The 23,501-nt window shown below is 36.8% G+C and overlaps 1 protein-coding gene and 1 pseudogene across 7 annotated transcripts in view, besides 9 other annotated features; one reads left to right on the top strand and one right to left on the bottom strand.

Annotated features, from left to right (window-relative positions):
* The window catches only part of unc-13, a 44,508-nt gene that overhangs the window by 2,584 nt on the left and 18,423 nt on the right, over positions 1-23,501 (top strand). For 2 of the 7 annotated variants that reach the window (NM_143692.4, NM_166793.4), the window contains exons 1-3: positions 4,927-5,387; positions 6,277-6,411; positions 6,466-11,355. In NM_143692.4, the coding sequence (NP_651949.2) occupies positions 6,406-6,411; positions 6,466-11,355 (4,896 nt within the window). In that variant the 5' untranslated portion in view covers positions 4,927-5,387; positions 6,277-6,405. Of the gene's footprint in view, positions 1-563; positions 670-1,823; positions 2,129-2,197; positions 2,675-2,750; positions 3,721-3,784; positions 5,388-5,721; positions 6,116-6,276; positions 6,412-6,465; positions 11,356-16,182; positions 16,244-16,798; positions 16,855-16,907; positions 22,784-23,501 lie in introns of those variants that run through there. The other 5 variants (NM_166794.3, NM_001258498.2, NM_001297788.1 and 2 more) reach the window with 4 other exon arrangements.
* Positions 326-472: a mobile genetic element.
* Positions 756-1,831: a mobile genetic element.
* On the bottom strand, positions 1,824-4,569 carry CR43361 (annotated as a pseudogene).
* Positions 1,862-1,932: a mobile genetic element.
* Positions 2,648-3,613: a mobile genetic element.
* Positions 11,872-12,009: a mobile genetic element.
* Positions 13,552-13,632: a mobile genetic element.
* Positions 13,928-15,124: a mobile genetic element.
* Positions 23,077-23,128: a mobile genetic element.
* Positions 23,221-23,501: part of a mobile genetic element that runs on past the window's edge.

Genomic DNA, 23,501 nt, shown 5'->3' with positions numbered 1-23,501 from the left:
GTCAAAGTGATACATCTTTAAAAAAATATTTAAAAAAACTTAATCCGTCACATACTGTTTTAATTTACACTCGGAAGTTTTTTTTATGGGGGACATTTTATAAAAATTCCTTAGTCTTCTTAAGCGTCGAGTTAAACAATTGCTATACCGGGTTACAAAGTCACGAGGTTGAATTTTGGAACGCTGCTGTTGGGCAGTGCAATTTTTTTTAACAAACAATTAAGGAGTAATTAAATTTTTTTTGGATAAACGTAAGGAAAATCAAATCTAGACCGCAATGTAAAGCCTCCTGTTGGAATAATTATACCCGTAGAGTAAAATGGTCTATTATATTCGTTGAAAAGTATGTAACAGGTAGAAAGAAGCTTTTCCAACCATATAAAGTTCATATATATATTTCTGATCAGGACCAATAGCAAAGTCGATCTGGCCGTGTCCGTCGATGCGTCCATATGAACGTCGAGATCTCAAGCTAATAAGCTTTTTTATTAGCTGTTTTTTTTTGCAATTAAAAGACGAGGTTTATTTAGCGATTTCTAACGATATGTTTTTATTGGTTTCAGAGAACGAGATTTTGAATCGATGTGATGTGTCCAAGATCACGAAAGTGAATGAAAATTAGAGACTTTATTGCAGACCGATCAGGAGAACGCTAAGCCAAAGGTTTAGGTGAGAAAGAGAGTACAAGAGAGAGCTTTCGTGAGAGGGAGCTTAGATAACGAAAGATATGCTGCACAGCTGTGGTACCGTAGAACCAAAGACACTAGAATAACAAGATGCGTAACGGCCATACATTGGTTTGGCACATGCAGCCAATTTTTTAGTGACGGCCAAAATTGCTCTCTTTCCGCTCGCTCCCGCTGAGAGCATAAGAAATCTAAAAATAGAATTTGCTTGCTTGTGTGAGTAAAAACAAGAGACGAGAACGCGTATATGTGTGCGTGTTGTGCTAGAAGACGATTTTCGGGCCGAAATCAATTCTGATCGAAGAAACGAATTTACATTGTACATATTAGGGTAGTTTTTGCCAATTTCGTAGCAATATGATAAAATAAAATAATTTTTAAAAATTCGCGCCCTGACTATTATAATTTTAAAGCTTTTTAAATTTGCCGCTCGAATTAGCTACCGTTTACACATTTATATTTATGTTTAATTCTAATTTTTCTCTCATCTGAAAATTTTTTAAAAGCGAAATATTTTTTTTGAAACACTTTTAATGTTAATGTTACATCATATTAAGTCAAATGACTTAATAAATATACTAAATAATTAAATGTGATAACTGTTTATTGCAAAAGTCATATCAAAGACACTAGAATTATTCTAGTGTCTTTGCTTCGTTCATATCTTGAGGCACGAATTGCGGACACAAGCACTCAACAATAATTGCCTTATTAATTTTTCACACGCCGCAAGATGAATACTCTAATGACAAATATTCTTATATAAAGTCATTTTTGAAATTTATTTTTGTGATAATATGTACATAGATTTGGCTATTTCTAATCTATTTTCAAATAATAATAACGTTAAGGCAATGCAAAACATGAATTTTTAGCATGGTGCCAATTGATCAAAAATAATATAGATTTAAAGTCAAAGAACTTCTAAGGTGAAGGGCATATTTTGTGAAATTTACAATGCATGAGCATACGTGTGCACACATACAGTTGTCTGCTATCACTTTGTGCGTTGAAAAGAGCTGTTCGCTGTAGCGCTCTCCGCTCTCTCGCTCTCTAACAAAAATTCGAGAGAGCCTGGAGCCACCTCTAGAGCCACGGCGAAAAAATCGTATGGCGTTACGCATCTTGTTATTCTAGGGTCTTTGGTAGAAACAAATGAATTATGAGTTGCTGGCGGCGGCTGTGTGACCTGAAATACTCCCCCAGTTGGAAGCGTGGGGTAGCAGATACAGCTTTTTCGCTGCTCTCTTCGTCAATCCTGTTTGTGGTGTCCCCAGCACATCAACTTCACTACATTTTTTCATAATGCCGGCTGCGGTTGTAACTTCTGATGATGTCGCCATCAGCATCTTCCGCCAGCTGAGCGGACTGCTCCTCGTTTTTTGTTTGCCGAACATCTCGGCGAGAAAGTGTTCCATCAGCAAAATCAACAGGCCGGGCAGGTATAACATGCCAAAGAACTTGACCGTAGAATCATCGAATAATAATGCCCAAGTGCACTTCGTCAGCAGACCAGATCGTAGGGCCTTAAAGATGCGCCGTGGATCCACCGGGCTTACGTTCGCTTTCGTAAGCCGTTTTCTTCGGTACAGTACATGCGTGGCTCGAGATCGGCATCTGGTGCGGATATTGGTGATGCGGATCCCGATGAGGATGTGGGTGTTGACGTGGGGGAGGCTGCTGCTGCATGGGCAGTTGCTGCATTGCCTGCCATGGGATCGGCGGTAGCTTTTGAGACATCATGCCACTGAGTGGCCCCTGGCCCACTTGTTGATCCACACCCTGTGAATGTGGCATGGGCTAAGGTGGTTTAACTATTCCACCGGGTGCTACTTGTGGCAATCCTGGAAGTGGAACGACGCCTTGGGATGAATGTTGCGGCAGTGGTTGCTAAACTCCTACTTATTGCGATTGCAGCTGCTGGGACGGCATGCCGGACATCCTATCCTGGTCCCGAGGAGCAAATAAAATGGAACATAAAGGTCAAGGTATGAATAATATAGATATAACTTACTGATTTAGAACTATGTGTTCCATCCTGTAATTGTTGTTGTCTTTGTTTAGGTCTTAGCTATAACCATCTAACCAAAGTGTTCGTCTATTGTGGAGTGAAAAATGATTTGTGCCAACTTGTGCCAAAAACTAAAACCTGATGTGTTTACTCAAAACTGTAATTAAATTGATGTTAGTAACGCCTTTTGCCTAAATTTGCATATGCTCTTTATATTTTGCCGTTTAAGACAAGTTTGAGATTAGCCGATCGGTTATGCTGGATGAATGGATCTAAGGAGATCGAAATGACAAAGCCTTAGTTGACTGGGTTGTTGGCGAATTTAAATTAATTGATATTACTATTGACGAGAAAGCTAAAGTCGCTAAGCAAATCAGAAGCTTTCACCTATATATAATGAAAAATCTGGCTAAATGAAACCGTACAATTGAAAATACATTCCAGTTGCCTTGCACCCACGATGATGGTTGTCGTGGACCAAAACAACAACCAAGTCGCAACCAAGACGGTCTAATGGGACGACCTCGTCTCCCTTACAGTGATGCAGGATCACGGCTCAAAAGAAAAATAGCAACGGATCTGGCTAATATGGAAGAAAATAATACAAGTCTTCTTGTCCATGTAGCATCAATTTCATCAAAAAGCAAACCATCCATGGATTTATCGGATCCTTTACTTTCAAGCCTAAATATAAACAAAAAATCGTCTCAAAATAAAAAAAAATGGCTTTGTTGAAAGATGTCATCAATCTTTTAGATGCACCAAATGTGAAACCTATTAATAATGAACATTTTTGGGAAGCGATGATAGCGACTCGGATTCGGATCACGATGTTCCATTTTCTATGCATTTCGACGTAGAAAATTTTGATTAATATAATAGTATATGTATATTAAACAGATACAAAAGTAAAATTATCTGGTATCTGGCCCAGTGTGCACTGGCACCCTATCCCTGACCCTAGCCGTCCTGAAGCATTTGGGATTGTGGCAGCATGCTGGCGGGTGGAACCATGTTGACCAGGTTAGCATAGCCTAGAACTTGACAAATAATCCGCTAAATCGTTTCAATAAAATATAAATTGCAGCGGTATTGCGCTTCAAAAATGTCACATGTCGCATCAGCGGCAACGTTCCCAGAATCTTCAGCAGCCATGGCAACAGCAACAACAACTAAACGGCAGAAACAGCGACTCGAAATTCGGCTCAGGCGGGAAGATGAGCGCAAAAAAGAATTAGCGGCAGATTAATTTATTAGTATTTTCACAAATATAACTTTTTATGTACACATATGCAATATTGCGTAACCAAAGACGTTATTTTTCAATGTTAATAGAAGATATGCCTTTAATTTGTCTGAATATCGAAGACAAAAATTGTTGTTGAGCAATGCACTAAGCAACAGTAGCGAAAATCTGCACTATTTATTGCTTATGCACAAATCACGTCAGCACCAAATATTGAGCAAATAACCTTTTTTATGAGCTGTTATTGAGCAATTAAAAACGAGGTTTATTTAGGAACGATATGTTTTTATTGGTTTTAGCGAACGAGATTTTAAATCGATGCGATGTGTCCAAGATCACGAAAGCGAATGATAATGAGCGACCTAATTGCAGGCCGATCAGCAGAAGGTTATGCCAAAGGTGCAGGTGCGAGAGAGAGTAAAATAGAGCTAGCTAGAGAGGGGAGTTTGGATAACGAGAGAGGTGCCGTATAACTAAACTGTGTCTCCAAAGTTGGCTGCATATAAACAACTGAAATAGGCATTGCTGGCGGCTGACAGCTATAATATTCATATTCATTAGCATGCAGATTCAAGAGGCATAGGCATTCCGCGAGTTTGTTCACTCATGCTGAGGAGCAAAGCTCCTAAAAATGGCCACAGCTTTGAAACATGTGCTTACAATTTTTTTTTATTTTATTATTGCTGTTCAAGTCTCTATTGGTATGCCAAAAATGTTTTAAGTTTAAGGTGACAACACAAATGGAATATTTAAAGTGCATACAATAGATACTTGCATGTTAGATTATAAACTTATCGCGCTCTGAAGCTATACTTAACCCTCCCTTGGCCTTGACGTCTTCCCTATGGATGACGTAGATATAATAAATGCTTTTTGAATTATGCGATAGTTGGGGAATAGCGTATGTACATTTGACTAAACTCACATCAGGAAATTGGGGATACATGGTGCTACACAGGCCTTATCGAATGCAGGAGAAGCCGTATTCACTACTAACAGAACGATACGTGGAACAAGGAAGATTTGGGAAAATTTTGTATATCAAACCTTAAAACAGATGCAAAAAACATAAATTTTTCAATTGATATTTTCGATAATATATTATGTTCACATATATATCTTGTCTAACATATTTCACCACGGGAACAGGTTCCCTTGGTGTTATCCTCTCTTTGATTTGCGCATGCTCTGTGAATTTTAAGGAACTGGAATTATACAATACAAAATAACCATTTTTCATTTACTGCGTACTAAATAAGAAGCGTTTTAAGTGACTAATAAAAGAAATTGGATTAGTTTAAATATCTCAATTTGGCATATGTAATGAAAACTTAGCTTTAATAAAAATGTGGCACACTGTGTGGCACCAATGCTATCTAAAAGGAAATAAATGTGAATAAACAAAGCAAAATAAATTGACCTACCAACTACAACATTTTAACTGGTAAAAATATATTATTTTGTTATCAAAATGTTAACATATGGTGGTTGGTCTACAAACATTTAAAACCCTTTAATTCTTAAATGTGTGAAAATACGCAATGTGCGTATGAATCCAATATTGTTCCAAGGTCCATGAATATTGGTCGGCCTAAGCAGCTAAATACACCTACCGCGTTGTTTATATTTCATGTTTTAACAATGCTTAAACCATACATCATAACTTTCAAAAAATTGATCGTGTCGGCAATAGCAATTTGTGATTTTGATTTTTTGTTTGGATGAAATAAGTTCATAACCGTTGTATCTGACTATATGAAACGTACATACATACTGTTTATCAGGATCATTATTGGAATGGAAAAATGTTCGGTCCTGTCTGCCTTTCGCCTTTCCGCTATTCTCAGTATCTGCAATTTAATTTTGGCTAACATCTAATCAACAACAGTTTCATTGTTTTAAGTAGAGCTGGAAAGTGTTCATGTTTTTCAACATCAATGGTTTATGATTTTAAACTGAAATGCACATAAAATCTTTTTTCTTAGTTCGTTATTATAAAAAAAATCGGTTGTGTTGTGACGATGTAGTTGTATTTAAAATACGTTTTTGTAGATAAATACGCATTCACGGATGTTTAATAAATAATACGAAGAAGTCGTTACCCAACGGAAAATTTGATAACTTGTGCAAGTTCGCAGAAGGTCAAAGCACTTGACATTAGCATTCTTTAAGGTATTGATTTGGAAATATAATTAAGATTTCCTTTAGAATCAAAAAAATAGAATAGAATATAGATAGAATAGAATAGAAAAAAATAAGAAACTTTAATTTTCGCTACGTTAATATTAAGGAAGAGAATAATTAATTAAATAGATTTTTTAATATATTTGAAGCTACTTTTGACTGTTTGGTGATGCTCGGCCGGCGCTATAATGTCACAGCATTACTGCATGCTGCTAAAGGAATATCACGTAGAAGATAAAGTTTTCAGATAGCAGTGCGGGAAAATAACACCGTAAAACATGACGGTGAGTATTTGGTTCACACGGAGTTGGTTTTATATAATATGCTTTACTTTTCAGCACTACGTGAGGCATGATTACTTTCATAACACCCAAAACGGTGCCTTATCCTCTGACACCAGTCGAATATCTTACAGTCAAATTTCTTACGAAACACAGCCTAGCAGAGAATATTTCAGTGAGTCATATGCTTTAAGCAATCAAGGACCAGAAGAATGCAGTCGCGTGAGCCACCTAAACAGTGATACAGTACTTACAACCGTGGACAACAGCAACAATAGTTATGGCTACGACTATTTAGAATGTTATGGAGCTAATATCCAGTGTGATCCGGAAGAGGATTCTGTTGACAATTGGAACGAAAACACTTCAGTTGTTGCAGATCAATATGGGTTAGGACATAATAATCTAAATTGTACCTCATCGAAATTATTACCTAAGCTGCCAAACATTGAAAATGGAAGGGGTTCTTCAAACGCATGTGCCCCTCAAATGGATGTAAAGTTTAACACAAAAGGTATGTGCATAAAAATAGACCACAGCTATGGTGTCTGCATGGCCAAAGCACACGACTTCGTCGGACGTCTTTCGCCTAGTGACTACCAGAATATCCTTGGCAATAATCTCAATGGATATGCTGGTTGTGCCTACTCGTCGACATTTTTAGACAATGCTATGTCATCGGCACCATTGCGGGTTTTACCGCAATCACCGCGGTGTAGCTCTTATTTAGGTCGAAATATAATTGGATTTAATGCAGACGCGGCTCAGAGGGATGGACGCGGCTTCGACACAGATCAAACTGATGCGATGGGTTCTGAATCTAGTACATATGAGGTTTATGAAAAAATGCAAAGGCCATACACGTCCATGTTGCCGTTAGATTACAGTGATTACCAAGAAGGTTGTTACAATACCGACAATCTTTCAACATACAGCGACACACCGCCGAGCAATAATACACAACTAAAGAGGCAAATGCAGAGGAAAATTTCGTTAATGATGGCGATGACTACAGCTTCTGTGATAGCATCTGGTGAGATTAGAGTCCCAGTTCACTCAAAGCAATCTAAGAAATCTACTGAAATCCAAACTGACTCTATAATAGGAAACACCATCAGCACCAATGCCGCTGCAAGAGACTTAGACAGATGTTTGGCGACGGAATCTTGTGAAGTAATTGTCGATACACGTGACTCTGGTAGCGTCACAAGTTTCCCGTCATCTGCTGTGACTGCAATAACAAAGACTAGAAAATTGCCAAAGGTTTTACCAACGCCACTGTGTAAATCATCTCGTCATCCAATCACCATAGCCACCGATGCATTAAGTTCATCATATACTTCAGATCCTTTACCAGAGAAGAGTCATCGCCCAAAGCAACTGCCAAAGCTGCCTATATCATTACCCCAGTCCAATGATCGTGCAAGTCTCAATTCGAATTGGGCGACCCCTCCTGCCCCAGATGCATTACCATTTAATTCGTTCGACCATAAATCGGCATCTTCTCCTACGCCAACAACAACAATAACAAAAGATACGGAAACCACCTCATATCTGGTTGAAACAGATTTTATTGGAGCCAGGCATAATGCCCTTTATCAGTATGATAGTAAAGAACCAAATATAGTATTTTCGGACAAGTCTGTCGAAGCAGAACACTCGCCAACGTGGACCCCATTATCGCCAATACAATCCAAACAAAGTCCTTGTCCGCCTGTGGCGCTACCAAGCAATATTATGCAAAATGTTTCTCTAACATGTCACTTACCTGAAATCGAAGCAACCCGATCCGATATTGAGCGAGAACCAGAAAGCTCTTCTATCGAACCAATTCTAGAAATTGAAAAATTAGCCGATCCATATAGCGGGCCCGGATCAGCCTTATTTAACATATCTGAGTATCTGAAGCCTTATACATTAAATAAACCTATTTTGTCCGAAGAAAAGAAAAACCATATCGCCAATGCTGCCAGTACGTCAACCACAACGCCATTGAATATAACATCAGATGACGAATTCTCTTCATATTCTAACAAGTGGACGAGTACTTGCGTTAATTTTCAACCATTAGACGTTGAATCAAGCTTAAATATTTCACTTAAAGTCAACGCTGGCACGAATCAGGCCGAATTATTAATGACACCATTAAAAAGTTCCACTCCTCTTTTCATTTCTTCTAATGGCACATCCGATAATTTTAATTTGAGGAAAAGCTCTCCTCCCGACAGCGCGTTCACCACCACGGTTAACGTCAACAGTTTTGAAACGGTACTAGTATCTGGAAGCCAAACTGCCTCACCGTCGCCGTCAAACTTAAAGTCACCACCATCAATAGCTCCATTATTATCCTACTCGGATTATATGAAACAATTTGAGTTACCAGAATTGCCGCAACCCATTATGGATCTTTCAGAAAATGATACTGCTACTCAAAGCGATTCCTTTAATGTAATCAATAATACTCTTACGAACGCTGACAATTTAAATTCCTACAACCAGATGGATGTAGAAAGCAAAAGTAGTCTACAGTTACCTTCTTATTCCAGTGAATCATTTGATCCGTGTAGTGTGCCTAGTTTTTCAATTAAGAACAAAGAATATAAAATTGTCGAAAAGCTGGACAGTCTATCAAATGTTGAAAGCGTAGAATCACCGAAAACCTTAGTAAGTCCAGTAAACCCATTGAATTGCTCAAAATTATTGCCAGGGACGGAATCAATAGTGAGTAATGATGTAGCGTTCGATGATACATTTTACGATAGCTTTAATGTTGACATAAAAGAACTGACCGCATTTGTTGACCATGTTGCCCCAGAGGACGGTTTATACAATTTCCCAAACGATAAGACTTCAGTTGAATTCAGTTTTGATAAGACCGAGGATACAATAGACATGAATCAGAACTTAAGCTCAGGAGAATGTGGTTATTATAAGCCATCTCAGGCACAACAAAAAGCTAGTGTAGTAGCATCCGCAGCAAGTAGTGTTCTTGACGGAATTTCAAAGGGCTTAAAAGGGGGGCTGGACGGCGTTTTTAGTGGTGTCAGTTCAACAGTTGATGTCACTCAATCAAATCCCAGTTCCAAAAGAGGTTTTAGCTTTAACTTAGCATCAAAGATTGTGCCAAGTGTCGGTGGATTGCTAACTAGTACAAGTTCCACCTCTATAAAACAAACAGGATCAGAAACTAATCCTACCCTAATATTGATTTCACCTGAAAATGTTTCTAGTCGTAACAGTAATTATATACCTACGACATCTCCATCTTGTACTCAAAAAAATGGCGAGGAAAATTTATATTCGGCTACAGTCCACAATAAGTCAACGAAATCGAATTCATACTATAATGAAGTGGGAGAAATTAGTTCGACCTTAGTCAGAAATGTTTGTGACAGTTACGATAATAGCTATGATGAGATGATTTTAACCAACGAAATGGTAAATATAGGGATGCTCGACAGTGAATCTGAGTTTGGCTTAATAGAAAATTCATATTCGTATCAGGTACCAGACAATGAGCAAATCGACAGTGTTAACTCGTATAATAATAAGACCCAAAATGTAACAAATAATGGCATAGAAAAGGCAAATACAAAAAATAAACCAGTGCCTCTTCATGACCCTCCTACGAAAAAAGCAAGTACTGTTGGCATGTTCGGATCAATTTTGGGAAAAGCTGCTGCAGCAGTGCAATCAGCAACGCAAGCAGTCAATCAAAGTGCGTCGTCAGTGGCATCAGTCGTTGCACAAAAGCCAACAATCGTACCGAGAACGAACAACGTGCTTTTGTTGTCTAGCGTATGCTCACCTAACGAGATTAAAAGAAATTCAAGTTCAGTAGAATTTGATTCAGAATATGGATATCAAATGCCCGATGTAGAGTCTCTATCAAGCCATTACGCAAATACTGGCGGTGATTATGATAATAGTAATATGAAAATACATGAATTTGGTACATATGCAGATGATAGACCATACGCAGATTATCATACGAATGGCAATCAAAGCCAATTTAAAGAAGAGGCGGTGATTCCTGGGGAACCTGAAGTAATTAATACAAACATACTCCCGATTGGCCCGCAGGCCACCGGCAAAAAACTTCCTACCGTCAATGGTAAATCGGCGTTACTTATTAAACAGATGCCGACGGAGGTATATGATGATGAATCAGATACAGATGAATTAGATGTCAGTCCATCAACCGGAAAAGTACCTAGCTATAGCATTTATAGTGAGCAGGAAGATTACTACATGGATCTTCAGCAAACGACACCGTCAATTCAGCCAAACGGTTTTTATGAACAAGTCAATAATGGTTATGACTACCGAGAGGATTACTTTAACGAGGAGGATGAATATAAGTATCTCGAGCAGCAGAGGGAGCAAGAGGAACATAATCAGCCGAAGAACAAGAAATATCTGAAGCAGGCCAAAATATCAAAAATACAACCACCATCATTAGATTTCATTGACGTAGGGCAAGACGATGACTTTATATACGACAACTATCACAGCGAAGACGATAGCGGAAATTACCTAGAGGGAAGCTCCAGTGGAAGCGTTGGTCCTATTGAAGGGTCAATCATAAAGGTGGACTCGAATATAGAAGCTTCGTTTGCTTCGCTCAACAAGAAGAGTGACTCTTTCACACCGACAAACGATTCCCTTCAAAAGCATGACACTGTTATTGGTGAATCAACAACCAAACTTACGCGCCTTAGGACAGAAAAAATGTGCCCAGACGTAGACGAAGAAGATGAAAACCTAAGCGATCACGTTTCCGATCTTACTGACTTAAGTAAACTAATCTCACAAAAAAAAAAAACGCTCTTGAGAGGAGAAACTGAAGAAGTCGTAGGAGGACACATGCAGGTGTTACGCCAAACGGAAATCACAGCTCGGCAACGATGGCATTGGGCTTACAATAAAATAATCATGCAGCTTAATGTAAGTTTGTAATACACATTTTTTTAATATTTATTATAATATAGTTTTTGTTGAGTGTCACGACTTTTAAATACCTGCCCTCAATTAAAGTAGGGGCAACGTAAATTATATTGCTTATAACTTTCGGTCCGATTATCCATACCTATAAACATATTATCGTTTAATGCTAATGTAATTTTTATGATATGTGCGTTAAAATGACAAGGCAATTTATAAAACTAGAAAATAATCAACATATTTTTATGCATAAGTATAGGTGTGAAGGTTTTTATCAGTTTGTGGGTTTTCCTTGAATATTTCGTCAATTCTCTACAAAAAAATTGTAGTAAAAATTAGTATTTTAAAAAACTAGTTTAAAATGATAAAATTATCGAATAGAAACAAAAGAGGACGCTGAATTTGCAAAACAGGTAACATAAATTTTACAATTTTTTACAGTTTTTAGCGATTGTATGATAGTTATATATATACTTTCTACGGTGGGAAACGCTTTTACTCTACAGTAAAAGGTATATTAGAAGGAAGCGTTTCCGACCTTAGGATCAATAGCCGAGTCGATCTGGCCCTGTCCGTTCGTATGTTCGTCGAGATCTCAGGCAATATAAAAGTTAAAAGGCTGTTATTAAGCATACAGATTCTAGGGACATAAACGCAGCGCAAGTTTGTTGCCACGCCACACTTTTAAAAAATGTTTTGACTTTTCTTCGTTTTCTTGTTTGTCTTGCCTACTTCTAACGCCAAAAAAACATTTTGGCCACCCCTCTCCTTACACCGAAAAAACGGTCCATCCAATCTTTTAAACAATTTTTAATGTATACCAGAAAAATGATGAAATCGAGTAACGAGTAACTCGACCGCGACAATTCTGTTTAAAAATGTAAGACCACCTTTCAAAAGTGTGGGGTTGACAGTTTTCGGCAGTTTTTGAGCTTTAAAGTAGCCGAACAAAATATACTAATGGTAGAGATAATACATTTATGAAAAATGTGTTCGTGACAGTTTAGTTGGTTTTTGGACGATAGTAGGTATCGAATTATTATAAAAGAATCTTGCAAAGTTAGACATCTGAAGAATCTGCATGCTAAATCTCAACTATCTGGCTTATATCGCTTTAAAGATATTTGTGGTCAAGAATATGTATACTTTATAGCGAACTCTAGCTGTTACATATTTTTAACAAATCTAGTACCCTTTCAACGTTCAGCTATTTAAATTGATAGCATTGTTTAAATATATTCTTAAAATATCAGTAGTTCGTTGTCTGTTAAGTGGTTTTCTAGAAACAGGTCACTGACACACAATAAGGTTTAATTGCAAGGGTGTATAATGTATGTTATCATGTTCCGATGGTAGCAGACGGAGCCGACCTGCGTAATCAACTACGTTTGTTTTAGAGGGTAAAATTGTTTTAAATGCGGGCAACAAATACTTGAATGGGAAATATAAATGTTTTTTCCCGCATTAGTAGAAATATGAGCTAACGACCTTACGCGGTAAAACGAAAAAAAACTTACTTTTAACGACATTACAAGATGGGTGGAATTCAGCATTTGGATTCAAGTCAGTATTCTAGACAGTCTATTGAATTCTGTCTGCGCAAAATTATTTTAAAAAACAGATACGTCTTCCTAAAAAAATGTTTTACGGTACCAGGTATTTAAGTCCGCTTATTACGTGAGGCCCTCGGCGAATATATATTTCGCTTGAATTGAGTGACTGGTTAACATCGATGCAGTTCGATGCATTTTGTTAATGTGCAGCTAAGCAATAAAGCGACATCTTTTATGTCCAATTTATGGAGTCAGAAACATCCACATAATGTTGATACAAGAATACAATCTATTACCGATCGAACCCGTAAACTAAGCACTCTTTTAAAGTGCCAGGAGAAGACTACTCATGTAAGTCTGTGCTGTAAAATACTAATTGCTTTGGTTTTCTGACGTTTGGAAATCATCTATCGTACAGTGGAGAACAATTGTGAAAGAAATGAATTTTCTTCAGAGTTGTAAACTGATTCTTATTGCCTTTGGTTCGATTTTAGGGTCGAATCATAACGAGTGTTAAGGTTCCAGTGTGCGAAACGCTTGGCTCGTTGAAAAGGTTTCAATAAGAAATTTTTTTTTTTTCCTATATGAACCATGACTTTTAAGTGGACAAACCTTAAAAACTTCGTTCAATGGCATCAAAGGGGTATACTAGATTCGTTAAAAAGTATGTAACATGTAGAATAAAATGTTTACGACCATATAAAGTGTATACAATTTTGATCAGGATAACTACCAGGCTTGTTCTATAAGATTTCAATCCCCATATATGTATGCCGAAAAAATTTGAATCATGACCAAAACTATTAGGCTTACACTTTAAAAAAATCGTTGTTTCTTTACGTATACCAACAAATTGCTGAAACTTCTGATGTAATCTAATAATATAATTACAAAAATGTAATTACAAAAACACAGCATCGCAATTATTGAACCGAGCGCTTTCGGTTTATTCAAAATACTTTCGGTCTCCGGTTAATAGTCCGCTTGGTTTTACGAATATATGTACAAAAATATAAAGTATGCAGAGGCGGTCAAAAGTATTTACACAACGTGCTTTCTTTTCAATTGTCAACTTTGATCGCTTATTGCTGCTGCTTTTGTACTCAGAAACGAACATAGCGGTATTTGTCGTACTTCTACATCTATACAGAAGCAAACGAAAGAAGAAGTGGAAAAAATAACTGTTTATTGGCTAAAAATAGAAGCATTGAACTGATCCTTGTCTGTTGTCAAAAGTATTTACACACAATTTTTACGCGTCAAAATTATTTACACAGTTCAAATTGAAGATTAGTCTTTGATTTGCATTGAGTAAGTGAAGTTCTAGTTGATGTTGATCGCTTAATTGGAACTTAAACTAACTGTTAACAGGTAAGTTAATAGATAAAACTAAGCATATAATTTGTAAAATGGCAAAAACAAAGGAGCTATCAGTTGGGCATCGAGTCGAGATTGTCACTAAACTTAAGACTGGTTCTTCTGCATCCAAATTAGCTGAGTTGTACAAAATATCACGTAAAACTGTGTACAATTTAGTTAAAAAAAAGGACACTGGGAAATTTGGAAAATTAAAAGAAACCTGGCCGAAAAGTTGCATTGAACCCAAGACTGCAGACACATTATTGGAGTTGTACTCAGTAATCCCACCATTAGTCCCGTTTTAATTGCCGCAGCTTCGAAAAATTTAATTGGAAAACATATAGTACACTGCGTCGCAGAATGAAGGAAGTTGACATCAACTCCTATGAAAAACGTCTCTCATTTGCCTTGGAGTATAAAGAGAAGCCTATCGAGTTCTGGTTTGATGTTTTATGGACTGATGAAATTGGGTTTCAGTTTCAGAGATCCTTTAGCAAGAAATTTATGCATTTCCCAAAAAAACTAAAGGTTGAATGCCGTCCAGCTAATCAATCGATTTGGTGGTGGCACGGTGATGTTCTGGGGCTGTTTAAGCTACTTTGGATTTGGAGACATGGTACCGATAGAGGGTACAATAAATCAAACAGGATACCTCCATATCTTAAATGAGCACGCATTCACCTCAGGAAATAGACTGTTCTCCACGAAAAAAAAACGCAAAAAACAATTAAAAAAGCTGTATGTAAATAATTTTGACGCGTAAAAATTGTGTGTAAATACTTTTGACAACAGACAAGGATCAGTTCAATGCTTCTATTTTTAAACCCTAAACAGTTATTTTTTCCACTTCTTCTTTCGTTGGGTAAAAAGCTGTTTTGGCTGCCTAACAATTTTTTAACGAAAATGTATTGACGAATTTAAGGAATTTTAAAGTATATACAGCTTTAAGGGTTTTACGAAAAGTGGTATTGTCTGTCAAGCACTTAAACATAAATAAATGCATACTAGGATTGAGCAGACAGACAAAAAAAAAAACAAAATTTTCATATTAACAAATTCGCCAAAAACATAATTTTTCTCCTGAATATAATTTTTTTAAGTATTGGTTGTTTTTTTCGTTGCCTTTCCTTTACTAGTATTTTTATTTCTTTGCTTCGCCAGTACGCTTATCGTCCACCCTGACCTATTGCTAATTGATAACCACCATATATTTTATAAACACAAATCTAACAAATTTAGGATTTTGTAACGGTATAAATAAGACACCGCCGTTTTATCTTAGAAATTTCATATCTGTTTCAATGAATGGCAACATTAACTCAAAACTTTTAAACAATTCATGTAACGACCGCAAATTGATGCTCGATAAATAACGGAAACAGTTCCTCGCATTTCTTGAGCAATGGGCATGTCACAGTCAAAACTTTCGACTAAAGCTTTCAAAATTGTTCTTAAATATTTAATGTTTGTCATTTCCTTTTTAAGGGAATTCCATTGGACTTGATCTTGAGACAATTCTGACATAACGCAATGTATTGCCCCTGAAAATTATTCAAAATTGATTAGGGAGTACGACTAAAGCTTTTAATTTGAATGGTCTTAATTTGACATATTTCGAGGCAACTCTTAACAAAATCGTTCGATGTAATTATTCTGAAAACCTGTTAACCGTTTACGAATTGTAAACGGTTAATAAATGGTCTTAGATGTGACATTATAAAAAAAGGAGTAAGTTCAGTTTATTACAAAAACTTTAAGAGCGTTTGACAGAGAATGGTTAAGGCATGCGCAATAGATAGAAAAATATTCTCTTACATTTTTCCCGTCTTACCCACACTTGACTTTTTTCTGTATACATAAGCTTTTCAATGGTGTACTAAAAACTAAAGTTCTAAGTGTGTAACTGTCATCCGCGCAAAGCTTACTTGCTGGTAGCTTCATGAAAACGGAGCTAGGCGCAACAAAGAATTTACTAAATTGTACTGTGAATTTCAACGTTTTTTTAATTCTTAGCAGAGCACAAATAATTGTTCGTAGTGGTTTCAAACCGTTTACATTAAGAAAGCCAGATAAAAAAGCTTAGGCCTTTTAGTTAAAAATTGCATATACATAATTTTGTGCACAGAAAGACTATAAAACAGTTTTGTTTTTATAAAAAAGAAAAAAAGCTGGAATCGCTCTTAAGCCCAGATACCAAATAATTAATAAACGCATCCATTTTAGGATCCCCTTTACAGTACATACAAGCATAATTGAAAAACCTACCAATATTAAACCACATTTGGTACTAGTTAATTAATTGCACAAGTTTTTTAGTTGAAGTAAATTTCAAACAGACACATGTGTATTTTGTTACAACTAATATAGGTCATATTTAAAAAGCATTTTTATTTACTTTGAGTGTGCTTAGAAGTGAAATTAAGACCGGGTTTTATCTAAATACGTTTTGAAATACACATACATACATAGTACAAGAACCTAATTTTAATAGTTATGTGTATTTTTTTTGTCGTCAACCACTTAACGCTGTTTAGGTACATATGTATATAACAATTCAGTATTACAGACGAAATTGGCTTTTGAAATAAACGTATGTATTCCACACAGAGCATTAAAACACATTTTAAAAACAAAATTATTTAGGTAAAAACAAAACTAATCCATCGAATAAAACCCTAATTAACGGTATGATGAACACATCTCAGCTGCAAGTGACCGGGGATACGGAAAAAAAAAGTCAGTTGCTTAAAAAGGAACTCAAAATAAACACCCAGGAAAAGCTTATCTTTGCAGAAAATGCCCTCAAAAGCCAGATTAAAATAAAGGAGCAGTTACGACTTCAGCAACAATCAACGATTTATGCGTCGTCACTATTGAGCTCTTCTGCTGCCGGATCAGTAAGAGCTCCGCTCTTAAGCCAGGGGCACCTTAATTCTATCCAACACAACATGGATTTTGACCTTGCCAAAGCACAAATACCGGAAATGCAACCACCGATGAGTAAGTCGCCCAATGGATTGGATTTCTCTTACTTAAGTTATCCAAGCATAAATACTAATGAAAGTATGATATCGATTAAAAGTGAACAACAGTTGTGTCAGAGCTACAATTCGGAGCAACACTCTGACTACATTATCTCCGATTATATGGATAAAATTGCAACAAGGATCAGTTTACTCGAGACAGAGCTGAAGTTTGCTTGGCGTGCATTGGATTTGCTTTCTACGGAGTACGGAAAGATTTGGATTCGTTTGGAAAAGCTTGAAAACATATCAATAGAACAACAGTCTGTCGTTGGCAACCTTGTGGATCTTATCGGCGCATCAAAAAAAGAACTTCAAAAAGTGGATATCGAAAGAATGAAAGTACCCTTATATCAAGATGAAGATCAATTGCTACCGTTGGAAATGGAAGACACATTAGATATAGATATCCAATCATCTAATCGTGACTTTGATAAGAATCTTACTTTTGAAAATCATGAAAAAACTTTTGTAACAAAACATACGCAAGCTACTAAATCGGAAGACCTTATGAATTCCGCTTACGCAATAGATTCCCATCCAAATTTTGAAAACATTGATTTCAATGGCAAAAACTTAGACATTGGGATAATAAAATTTGGTTTTGAAAAAGGCTACGAGCCAAAACAAAAAGGTAATCAATCGGATTTTGAAGCATACAAGGAATCAAGAACTAAACTTTACTCAGATTCTGACCTTATGTTATATGAGAGGCAGCAGTTTCTAGCAAATAGCGCGCGTGCCGAATTAATGAAAGAATTTTTAAATGGACGTCGAGTTTTAAATGAGATTTCGGCATCCTCGGGTGCATTGTCAAAAAGTTCTGAGAAGGATAAAAATCTTGTAAAGCCTAGAGAACCACTGTTAAGTGAGATAGATGATACATACGTGAGACGGTCAACCTGTGAACTTGTCAGCCCTAGTAGTAATAATTTTTTTCAAATAGCAGCCTCTAAAACAGGCGAGGGTGGAAATCAGGTTTTACCCATTGAAGACACTGGAGGAACAGAAAGTCCAGCTAATATTAATGAAGTAGACGAATCTTTTTATAAAAATCTAAACGAGGCTTATCGAGACAATGAATTGAGCTCTGAGATATTTAAGGTTGATGCATTGCTACATCAGTCTGAGGCCACACATGACCACATCTCATTTATCCGAAACCAGTCAACTTCTTCCCCAGTTTTAAATAATCAGAGGGTGAATGCTATTACAGGTACACAACCTTTACAGACTGCAAAGGCGTGTCTCGTAACAGAGCCAAACCAACATTTGAACAAAGAACCAAGAAAGCACAGAAAAAAAAAACATCATACAAACGAAATGGATATGATTAATAAACTAAAGTGTATCCTTGCACAAGCACAATCAACAGAGATTATTAAGAGAGACATTGAAGAATTGGGTTCGAAACTTTCAGATGCATGTGTAAAACAAACTGAAACGGAAAATAAATCAGACAACCATATTAGTACCAGTTATTTAAAAGATGATATACGAAAAATGTTAAACAACGTAATACAGACTTTATTGGGGGAAATAAATAAAATTAAAGGGTTACAATCATTGAGTGCAACGCAATTGAGTCAGTTACAAAATGCCGTATGGTCGGAAGAAAGGTTTTTTCAAAAAATTAGTCTGGTCGATAAAAAGTTGACTTTGCTGTTACTTAATCCGTTAACTGTTACTGAAGAACTGCAAAGGCTTTGCATTTCAAACACAAATGAAAAGTTTGTTCTGGTAATAAAAAAGTTAAAAAAAAATATTGACACTCTAAAAAAATTAGTTGGCAGCTCATTGGATGACTTTAAAATAGATAATTCACACGCAAATATGACCACATTTCACAGCCTTAATCCATCCCATAATTCTAATGATAGCAGTTTTAGTGCACATTTATTAAGAAATAACTCCAATCTGGATGAACAGTTGAAAATTCTTGAAACTCAAGAGATTGAAATACACCGGAAAAAGAAAATAGACGAAATTGTGAGCGGACTTTCCGAAGAAACCTATACTTTTAACCCAGATATGGAATATAAAAGCCAACATAGTTGTACCAACTCAACTGATAATATTATAGGATTCTCAAAAAATATTTACAATGAAGATGAATATATAAAGTCTTTAAGAAAGAGTCTAGAACGCCACAATAGCATGATCTTTTTACTACATTTGCAAAATCCTGAAAAACACAAAGTGTTGGCTGATATAAATGATGCACAAATGGATTCAAATCGAGCTAGTCTCAGTCCTCCACCACCAGCTCCAACCGACACAGTTTACTTAAATGATGCAATTAATCAAATTACATATCAACAACGAAATGGAAAATCAGACTCTGGCCTATCGTCGATGAGCGGCTGGTCAGCCAACTCCCAAGTGTCGGTTGGACTTCAAAATTATGATCCTGCATGTAATAATATTTTGGAAAATTGTAGCGAAAGATTGCAAACATACCATTCATTTCCTTTGGCTGAAAATTCGAACTTTCACAGTTTCCCACTCAGTCATGAACAAGCTCAAACTACTAATCAAACTGAGTTTGTAATATTAGAAGAAAATCTAAACTATATTTATGAGCTTTCTAAAAATTTACCTATTTGCTCTGCCTATGAAAATAAATCTATTTTCGATATGAAATATGAAATTTGCGACTCAAATGAAATTGGAAAATTTTCCACTGTGGACGAAATGCTGGAATGGGACCAGCTAAATGAACCGGATAAACAAAACTTTTCTGGGAAACGGTTAAACTCCAACCTTATGCCAGATCTCTTGACTGCTCAAATACCAAATTCCATATCAAAACACAATAAAAACACAAGTGTTAACATTGAATATGTTAGACAAAAAGAAAATAAAGGCATGGATAGGCGAAGCATCATAGAACCAAATATTTATAACGGAAAATCGGAAGATCAAATTTGCAGACCTTGTTTGACAGATAAACTCGTATTTTATCCCTCATCGAACTCTATTACCGATCACAATAGCAGCCATGATTTCAATTGTTTGAGTCAACAGGATCAAACACGGATTATTAAGGAATTCGGATCTGCGCATTTGAATCAAGATCCAACAAACTATCTTGATTATACGTCTGGTACTTATTCTAAAGCGCCGCCAGAGGTCCTTACTCACGAAACGAACTCAAGTCACCTGGAATTCAATCATGAATCAGAGTCACTGTTCAACTCTCCTAATACTTCTAGCTATTGTAAACAAAAGTTTGTTCCAGGAACATCTCCAGCAAAGCCTTCAAAGGTATGGAAGAGGCTAAACACCATATTAGCAGATAATCTAAAGCTCAAGCGTGTATCAAAGTTTAATAGATCACTGTCTTTACCCGGTGATGTGCAAAGTCAAGGCCTCCAGAGACAGCCTCGTGGCCAGGCCGGTTCGTGTCCGTTTATCCACAAGCGATCCAATCTGGCCGGTAGCCCGGTTCAGTTATCGAAAAGAATTCAAAAGCTTCCCATACGTTTTATAGGACGAGCGAAAGGAGTCCCATTCGTGCGGCGCTCATCAAGCCCGGACTCAGCTGTTTCATTAGATTCCGCTGCCGATAAACGCTTCTCAAGCGAAAAAGGTTTAAAAAAAAAAACAATTTCGTCCAAGATGAGTGGTTTAATGCAAAAGGCAAAGACGTACAAACGGCACAGCTTTGTCCTGCGCCGCGGCTGTAACATGTCGGATTCTGAATTAGAGATGCCGGACTTCGTTTCATCGGGTAACGATAATAGTTCAATATCGACAAGAGAAATTTTGTTGAATCAATCGATCGAGGTAGAAGATGAACAAGAAGATTTTAATTATAAAAATCGGTGTGACTCTAAAAGTGTGTTAGGTGGTTCAATTGAGAAGCTAAATGGCAACCTAACAAATAATCTATTCCCCATTGTAGGTGACCTAAAAAAAATTCAAAGCCCCTTACCACTGGCTGTCTTAACAGAAATTCCTTCCTATAAGGATGAATATAGCAATAAATCCGATAGTATCAAAAATTCACCCATTGAAATGCCAAAGATTCTCTTAGAAACGGCATGCAATCAAGAACTCAATTTAGCACATTCTGACGACGATGTTGATAAGAACATACTGGCAAACTCGGCCAAAGACTATGTAAATGCCCCCACATTTAGTATATTAAAGACAGTTGAAGATGCTTCCGAACCAACGATGACACCACTCCATACAACAACAACGACAAACAGCAGTCTTAATGTCACAAGCGCTTTATGGGTCACGCAGCAGTGCTTAGACCTTCCAAACTATCCCGGGTGGGGGTCGCGAGAAGATGACGATAACCGCAGTCAGCATTCTGCTCGCACTCTATCTTCTTCTCGTCGACAAAGCACTGAGGATAGCATTGATACAGACGACGAATACTTTTATTATGAGCTTCGCCAGTTAGAAGAGCAAGAAAAGCAGAGGGCGCACAATTCTGCAATTCCATCTTGTGAACGACAAAATGATAATGATGTGTTGTTTTCACAAATTGGACAACTTCTTCAAAACGATGTTAACGGAGGAGACGGTTTTCGCCATTCTAATGGGTGTAATGATGGGGAAGACGCTATTATTTTTTCTCCAAGTGAAAGTGTTAAGTTACGAATGTCTGAAGTGTTTAAGGAACTGAAAAGCGTGGTTAGTTTAAACCCAAGCGTTAATAATGACGCGACTTTTGAGGGCGTTCCTATTGTAAAACCAACATATGAAAAACTTGAGACAGTCTCCGACTTGCATAGCGCTTGGCAGGATGTTAATGGTGATTTACAAATTGCAGCTTCAGACATCGATTCTAATGAAGATCTAGTTGGAAATAAGGGTAGGGAAACTCCAACTTATAACAAACAGCGAAAATTGAGACGGTTAAAGAAAAAAACTCGCGATCGTAAAATAAATATATCTAAGAATGCAACCAGTTCCAGTTCCTCTTGCCATTCAGAAAATGAATGTAATACACCCCTTGGTCAATGTACCCAGAAATCGGTGGCAGAAAAAGATACAAATGATATATCAAATAAATCGGAGGCTTCTAGCGAGACATCAGGACCAGATACGCCGGCAGAGCTTAGCGATGTTGATATAAGCGAAACTGAAAACGGTTTGAGGGCTGACGACGGCCAGAATATAGATAACATGCGTGGAAATTCAGGGTCTCTTTTAAAGGTGAATCGGAAGTACCTATTACAATTTGATGTTGACCATAGTTTAATAAACCAGCCCCTGGAAACATCTCAGTATAATACGCACATGTTGGAGAATATTACAAGTGCGTCAATTCCATCGCAGAATCGCCAAATAGACTCAAAAACGTTAATGAGTCAAAGCTCACATGCGGATGGATCCCAGGCTGTAGGCAATGAAACCGCTGTAGGTCTAAGCAGTAGCAAGTGGAAATTGTTAAAAACTTTAAAAGAGCGCAAGATCGAGGAAAAAAATAATCAAGATAAAATAAAAGAAGATGAAATGATAAAGGACAGGGACAAGGTAATTATAAAGAACTATAAAGAACTTTATTTCAGGCCTACTTTAAAATGTTCGTAATTAAATCACTGCAAATCTTCCAAATAAAAGATACTACACTTCAAACATGTTAAAAACCAGGGCTGTGAACCATTTGGAAGCTAAACCCTTCCGAACCGATTTAAGGATTTTAAGGAGAGGCGTTGCCAAAGTGTTTTTGAATACCGAAAGAAATTGTAAATTTCTATCTTCTTTGTTTTATTGTTTGCCTAGCCAATTTCTACACCATAAACAATTTGGCCTCAATGCGGTCACGCCGCATTTTCACTAGCTGAGTAACGGGTATCTGATAGTTGGGGAACACGACTACTAAATTGTTTTGTATAATATATAATATCTGCAAAGGTATATAAGGTTATATCTTCCTTTCTTCTTCCCGTTACTCGTAGAGTAAAAGGTTATACTAGATTCGTTGAAAAGTATGTACCAAGTAGAGGGAAGCGTTTCCGGCCATATAGAGTATATATATTCTTAACCGAGTCGATCTAGTCATGTCCGTCTGTCCGTATGAACGACGAAAGCTCAGGAACTATAAAAGCTAGAAGGTTGAAATTCAGCGTACAGATTCTAGAGACGAACAACTTGAACAATTTTTAAATTTTTTCTTATTTTATTCCCCAATATCTATAGGATATCGCAGAAAAATTATGAAATTTCGCGTTCGCATTCACATTAGCGAACT

Source organism: Drosophila melanogaster, chromosome 4, assembly GCF_000001215.4.
Source record: "Drosophila melanogaster chromosome 4".
Taxonomy (NCBI): Eukaryota; Metazoa; Arthropoda; class Insecta; order Diptera; family Drosophilidae; genus Drosophila; species Drosophila melanogaster.
Note: the sequence above shows the minus strand (reverse complement) of the source record. Positions and strands in the feature narration are given on the sequence as shown.